The sequence below is a fragment of the Anneissia japonica genome, unplaced genomic scaffold (genome assembly GCF_011630105.1).
Source record: "Anneissia japonica isolate Jap-2015-1 unplaced genomic scaffold, ASM1163010v1 scaffold685_len2926416_cov193, whole genome shotgun sequence".
NCBI classification, from domain to species: Eukaryota; Metazoa; Echinodermata; class Crinoidea; order Comatulida; family Comatulidae; genus Anneissia; species Anneissia japonica.
In genome coordinates, this window is record NW_022692922.1 from 567,043 (window position 1) to 574,752 (window position 7,710).

Sequence of the window (7,710 nt, forward strand, 5' to 3'; positions counted from 1 at the left end):
GGTAGTGGTGGTGACGCCGTCTCAACAACAGGAGTGCGCATTTTTCATGTTGCTGCTTGGTTTTTTCCATTCTTTGGTCTGCCTGTTTTTGAAGGCTTAATTTATCAATTATTTATTTATTTAATTATATATTTTCTATTTGTTATTTATTTACTTTATTCTTTTATTTATATTTATTTAACTTATAATAAATAAAATAAAAAATATTCTGATTAATATAGGCTCTTTAATATAAGATATAATATAATTTAATTTCTTTTAAATTCTTGGTCCTACCTTTTTTCGGCGCCTTGAGACGATTTTATTGTGGAAGGCGCACTACAAATATTCCACCATTACCATTACTATTACCATTGTCATTGAATTAGATTTGGAAGTTGTTATCAAGTAAACTTGTGTTCCTGGACGTAACTGATCTGGTGTGTGGTCTTATAATTCTGTATTATTTTAGAATTTTTGAAAGAAGGGCAGGATCAAGGAAGTTCTCTGTAAGTTTAATGTTGTTTTTACTTTATACTTTAAGGTAATTTTTAAAATTTTACCCGACAAAAACCTTTCGCAAAATTTTATATTGTAAAAATAATAAATACCAGAAAATACAAGTAAATGAAATATTTGTAACTGTATAATTTTATAATTTAAAGACTATTTATTTACCTTCATTTCCCGACAATGGCTCTGGCCTAACAAAGTTTTTTATGCATGATTTCAAAATAATGGACATGTACAACAGGATCTTTATTTTGTGATTTCAGTTATATCACACAATAACAATCTTAACATGAATCAAACCTTAAAATTTAATATTTTATTGTGAAAAACCTGCTAATATCAACAAGGAAGGAAGCAAAGCAAATGTTAGATTTCAGAGGTACAGCTAGTGCGAAATCGGCAGACCAGCCTATGTATGTCATGTGGCATGCGTGAACTATTGTACCAAAGACACTCACTAGGCCTAATTTCACTCAGAAAGGCGGACCACATGCGTCTCACGTGACATTACACGATGTTTAATAGCTCTATGATTGTTGTAAACAAATGCACTGGCGTGAGGTTTAGTGGTTGTAAAGTAGACGAGAGGTAAATCTTGGAAGATAATTTATCATTTCTCCTTCAAATCAAACATGAAACTGATGCTTGTTTAATTTAGATCACAAAATTCTGTGAACTTAAATTTGCTGATTGTTTAACAGAATTCTTCTGGGTTTGATACTCCATCCAGCCTAGTTAACACTGAAATTATCTTAAGTCTTTACATTAGATTTTGCCAATTTCATACTAATTTTAAATGTGACAAACCTATGTCATAACCCACGTTGGTGCCCAGAATGATCTCATACATATCCAAACTCGGGTATTCAACCTTTTTAAGCTGGTGGCCAATTCCAGTCTGTTGAGATCAGCAGTCGGCCGACATAGTGTAAACATCTAAATTTGACAGCCTCACCCATTCATGTAATAACTATAATATACTCATCTTCCTCTATGATGTGTTGTCAGTTATACTTAATTCAAATCTCAATAATGTTTTGATTTCAACCTGTTTTTTTTCCTTTACAGTCTTATATTCTAGCAATGGTCATCTTATGTACAAGTTTAGAAGTTACATTTTTATTCATGTTTAAATTTGCTGGATATGACAGAATATCATGGCAACCAGGATTGTAAGTTTAATAGAATTTGTGATTTTTTTTTTCAGCGAATGTAGTAAAATAAATTAGTAACTCATACATAAATTCATTCATTATTTATAAGTTCCTTCACATGCTTGCTTGCTCTTTCATTAATTTTTTCTTTCATACATTCATTCGTTCATTCAATCATTTATATTACAACCCTTACAGGCCTATGTTGTTAATATTAGCAAGTCTAAAATTTAATTTGAGACAACCACCCAGTGAATCTATAAAATAGATTTTCAATATTTTATAAAATATATATTGACATAGAAAATAAAGTAATAAGTTACAGAGAAATGAAAACTAATGGTAATAATAATATTAATAATAATAGCAATAATATTTGTAACAAGAGCTCTCAGTAGAGTTTGCCCACTGCAAACTCCTTTCTATAAAATAAATCTCCCAAAATATGTTCCTAATTTCCAAGCACCACCCCACCCACTTCGCTCTGCTAATCTTAAAAAGACACCATGTTCTGCCCCAAACCCCCAGCCCCACAATCCCTGTAAATGTTATTTAGATCTGTACAGCTTTTTTTTGAGAAATTTTGAACACACACACACCCAAACCTACACAACTAAAAACGTATATATTCTTGAGATAATAATCAATAAAATAATAAATTTAACAAATATAAAATCATTAAAAAAAAAAGTAGCTAACAAAAGAAAGGTTATTGATTTTGGTTGTTTTCTTTTGCAGTCAGAGTGTTTTAATGTCATTGTTTGTCAAGTACTACTTGGATATACCTAGAACAGGAACCACTCAAGTACTCGGGGTTCCATTTAGCAGAAAGACACTAACTTATTTTATGGGACTACAAGTAAGTATTTGATATTGTACAGTATATTGTTACTGTATAAGAACATAATTGGTGATCTGCATCTAGTGCGGATCACCTCTTGTTATTGTCAGGATCATCATCATCTTCATCTTCTTTTTTTTATTCTTCTTTCTTTCTCCCCTTTTCTGTTCGCACAATATCTCAAAATTGCCGCGACCCACACACAAGCACACTTCAATGAACATTTGGCTTCTCCTGGAATAGTCACGGTAAGGTTTTCAAGGTGACCAGTCATGCGTGACGTCATCTACGTGCAATTTTGCATTTTTACATTATCGATCATATTAGCCTAACCAATTGCCATTTCGAAATCGTATTAAGTGAGCATTAACTTCAGGTCAATGTTGACTGTAATGTACCCTTTTTTTATGCGTGCGCTTCATAACGCTCTCGTACGCGTGCATCAAAATTTCAAAATGCTCACAATCACTCATTGACTAAATAAGAGCATGTTTCAGGCCATTTTGAGCATTTCAAATTTTTTTGAAATTTTCCACTACGCGCATGCATTTTTACGCGCACAGCACGTATGGAAGCTAGAAATTATGTTTTCTGACATATTTTGGGTTCCTGACATTGTTTTCACAAATTTCTGATCTTTTCTGTCATCTTATGGCCAATAACAATGCCGTACGCACACATCAAACATAGTGAACTTTGCGCGCGTTTGTGCCGATATACAGTGAAATTATGCTAAAATCAGGCCTATTTTTAAACAGTTATAACTCCTTAGGATGAAAAGTGACTCCCAATTCTGAAAGCACATGAGTTGTAAGTATGATGTTATAGAGCATAATGGCTGATCGGACATTGTGACATCATCATATTGCCATCTGAATTCAATAAAACTGAATTTTATCTATGACGTCATTTTTGAAAATATGCATTTGAGTGTATCTCACTTATCCTTGGTTAATCGTCTCCCAACTTTGAGTATGTTGTAGCTGAGACAATTCTCTTTCATATATATGACTTCTTTTTACATTTTGATGATGTCATCATGGTTAAAGTAAATGTTTTTTCTGACCCCCCCCCCTTTCATCTTTCTCTCCTCAAAACTTCGATGACCCCATAATCATCTTAACCATTTGTCATTTCTGAATCATATTAAATGTGCATACACTTCAGGTCAAGGTTGAATGTCAGGTACCTTAATTTTCCGTTTGCGCGTCTTAACGTCTGCGTACGTGTGCGTAAACAATTATATATGCTTAAAATTTTACGTTTTATTACATATTTTGGGTTCCTGACACTGTATTTATACCAGGAGTCAACTTTTTGTGCCATTACCGTGCGTACAGGCGTCAAAACGTGCGCTTACGCATGCGTAAATCTTTTAAAATGCTCGAAATTACTCTTCTTTTATAAAAACTAATTGGAGCATATATTTTAGGCCATTTTGAGCATTTAAAACTTTTCAATCTGCACCGCACGCACTTCCTGCGGATCTCCAAACTCGTCCTCAGTGACAAGTTCAAATCTAGTTATTTCATATTACTGTGTATATTGTTACTGTTAATCATTGTTAATAATATTATTGGTACTGTATAACAAAAGAAAAAATGCAGAAAGCTATTGTTTTTGTCTTTGTTGTCTTTAGTGGTGTTGGTTTATATGGTGGTGGAGGTGGTAATAATTTAGTAATTGATTTTCATTTATTATTAATTATAATATTTTATTAGGTAGGTAGTATATTATTTTGAATTATTATCTCATTATCTACATTTTTCTTTTAAAGGTGATATATTTTTTTATTGTCAAACTTACAGAGTGCCATAATCAAGCTAACAAGTGAGATATATCATCAAAAAGTATCTTCATTCCCAGTTAAAAAAATTTCATTTAAATAATATTTCTATTGCAGATAGTGTTTTCGGAGCCAATGAATGCAATATTTGCCCTATGTGGGATTTTTATGGGAATTTTACATCGATGTAATGTCTTTGGTATCCAGCAGTGGTTTACAATACCACAGAGTGTAGCAGAATTCTTTAGTAGCACGCTTGGGCCTGTGTTCAGATCTAACCCTCCCCAGCCACTTACACAGCCCATGGGAGCAACACAAGAAATCCAAAGACAGCAAAGGTTGGAGTTATTAGAACAGCAGATGTTGCTAGCCCAAGCACAGGGCTTTATGAACCAAAACCATCAAAGGCCACTTTTCAGGAGGAGACAGGTACTTTGGCATAAACACAATGCAGGGAGATGAATGAATGTTTTATTTAAAATAGTATATTACAAATTAATTTTCAAAAAAAGTACTGTATGTATAAATACAAAAATAAACTGAAAATGGATTGCGATTGATGAATTAATAATAATAATATAATGCCAAACTTTAAAAAAAAAATTAATTAAAAATACTTTGACTGGCTCAATTAAAAGATTCAAATCACTAAAGACACAAGTGATATCTAATTGTTATATAATTATATAATAAAATAATATGAATCTCTGCGATTATAGTTAATTAATTGTACATAAAGCAAACAAATATAGAAGTGTGGGAATTAATCCTGCAACCTTTAAATTACCATTCCTATGTAAACTGAGCTAAACCAGGTTTGTTAATATTAACACATTTGTAATGAACGTTTGTAATTATAAAGAATAATTTGCATTTTTATTAACCCCTTTAACAGGCATTTCGAAGACGCAATACTCACAACTCAGAACAAAACCAACCACAAGCAGGTAAAGTTGAATAGTAGATTATGTTGACGCTGTAGCTGCGATTTGCCTCTCGAAATTAAAGCTCTTTCAAGTTTAATATGACAAATATCTGTGAAATTTCCATATATGAGCATGTTCATATGTCACAAATTGTCATAAAACTTAATAGTGTGGAGAGAGCTTTGGTGTTGATTGCTGTTGTAGTACAGAGACGACTTACTTCTATTGTTGTATTCATTGTTTAGTTTTATTTGTGTATAAATATGATGATGTAAACTCTCCTAGTATCAATCAATAAGTCAAGTGGCTGTTTCGCCCACTGCTGTGTGAAGCCCGCTTCCAGAATTTTCCGTCAGTTTCTGCCCATTGGGCAATACTTTTTTTTGTTAACTTGTTTCGTGAAGTTATTAAAGTTTATTAAATAATTAAATAAAAAATAAATCAATTATTTTGGTGTCTCATTTTATCCTGCATTTTCCTTTCCATAGCTCTTTTTCTTTCTCTTTCTCTCTGTTTTCTAGTAATACTTAAAAAACCATTACATTTATTTTCAGAAGCTGCCTCTTCTCAGTTTGATACAGATAATGAAAACCAAGCACAACAGCACCCTCTAGCTCCACAGCCACCGGAAGACAAGATAGTACAGTTGACCGACATGGGGTTTAGCAGGTCAGAAGTTCTTGATGCTTTGTCCGTCACAGATAACGACGTTTCGATGGCCACCAACCTTTTGCTACATGAGTAGCAGAACCTCAAGCATTTTGATGTTATTTTCTGGTGTTTGTGCAACAGAGAATCATGGGAGATCTATGCAGTATTTGGATAAATACAGTACAGTATATATAAATGAATATATATTATATATATGAAGTTCCAAAATCCACCATGTATATTAATGTAATTCTTATATGGAACGTACATGGATTACACATGAGATACAATTATATTTCTTAATGGGTTGTCTGTGAATCTGACATAAGTCTGTAATTAATTAATTTCCTGTGGTCTGATATATATACCACTGATCATCAGAAATTTCCCAGACATTTGTGAGGTCTTACCACGAAATGAGACGCATCGTTGGTGAAATCATATTGAGATATTCACCAAAATAGGTCAAAGGCAACATTTTTACAAAATTTTGATTTTAATGTTTTTGAATAACTTGATACTTATATTTTATGATTGTGTACTTTTTAAGTGAATTTTCTTACTAAAACAGTGTTCTCTTCGCATATTCTGTAATTCTAGTCCTATTATTTGTACAGGTTAGTTTATTTTGAGGCCGATTTTCTCAAAACCTGGTTCTCATACACCTAAACTTTAAATGCTAATATCTCTGGATCTATTTATCCTAGGGAAGCCATTCAAAGACCAAATTAAAGCTTATGTTAATCTTAGCACAGTTTTGTTGTGTGCAGAGGTTATTCAGCCAGTATTTGACACACACCTGATCCTGATATTGTTTATATTTATTGTCCCATGCAAATACAAAAAAAAGAAATCTTAAAAATTATTTTTTAAATTAACATGCTTATTTTGAAGTACCATAAAATTTATGACTAAAAATATTTACCTATAATTTTACAGTGAAAAATGATAGAAACACTCAGTCTAGTCACTGGAAGTGTTTAATTTTTAATCATTTTCCAGTATAAAATTCAGGATACACATTTTTTTGAATTCAAAAATTCACATGTCATTTTCAGGGGACAATACATCTTTAATGTCAGTGGGAGGCATTTCTCAATGATGATTTAGAGATTTGTGTACAATTCTTGTTTTTAGCGTGGTTACTGGTAATGGGTTTATATTGCGCCTTTCCATTGTGGTTATGAAGCGCAAATATATTTCAGTTACAGCTTCTTTTACACCAAACTGCTTCATATTAAATAATAGTGTTCTTAACTTGGCTGAGTATGTTTCTCATCATTCTGTTAATTCCACAAGCTTTGGTATTAAGTAGATTAAGTATTAAGTATTGTGACGATAATTGTATTATGACAGACTATAGGAGTGGTAAAAACATTTGATGAAATAAGTTTTAGTGATTCTAAATTTAAAGATATACTTACTTGGGTATATACCGTAATCCCCTGAATTGAAGCCCAGTGGGCTTAATCTCGAGATGAAGCCCATCTTCAATTGAAGCCCTCCTCTTTAGTTTGCAAAATTTGCCTCGAAAAGATGCCCATCTCAAAAGAGACCCATGGGCTTCTTTTCAAGATAGCATAGTCTTCTTTTCAAGATACAATAGTACAGTACATACACTGTACATGAATTTCAGAAAACAAAATAATTTAAATACAAGCTTGGTTTATAAAGTGGTTTTTGTGAATTACTGCCAGTTAAATACACTCCATTGATGTTACAGTGGCCTTATTTATTGTTTTATAATACAAATTCACAAAATTTACAGCATTCATTTTGAAAAGAAGCCCCCTTTTTACTTTGCAAAAGTAGTCTCGAAAAGAAGCCCATTTCAAAAAAAGCCCATCAAAAGTTCGCAAA

General features: G+C 32.3%; 1 protein-coding gene across 2 annotated transcripts in view; it reads left to right on the forward strand.

Annotated features, from left to right (window-relative positions):
* LOC117100496 (ubiquitin-associated domain-containing protein 2-like) overlaps window positions 1-6,383 on the forward strand; it is an 11,396-nt gene extending 5,013 nt beyond the window's left edge. Inside the window, exons 3-9 of one of the 2 annotated variants that reach the window (XM_033240210.1) lie at window positions 369-488; window positions 1,561-1,664; window positions 2,385-2,505; window positions 4,391-4,702; window positions 5,169-5,220; window positions 5,754-5,964; window positions 6,165-6,383. In XM_033240210.1, the coding sequence (XP_033096101.1) occupies window positions 369-488; window positions 1,561-1,664; window positions 2,385-2,505; window positions 4,391-4,702; window positions 5,169-5,220; window positions 5,754-5,944 (900 nt within the window). In that variant the 3' untranslated portion in view covers window positions 5,945-5,964; window positions 6,165-6,383. Of the gene's footprint in view, window positions 1-368; window positions 489-1,560; window positions 1,665-2,384; window positions 2,506-4,390; window positions 4,703-5,168; window positions 5,221-5,753 lie in introns of both variants that reach the window. The other variant, XM_033240209.1, reaches the window with a different exon arrangement.
* The last annotated feature ends 1,327 nt before the right edge of the window (window positions 6,384-7,710 follow it).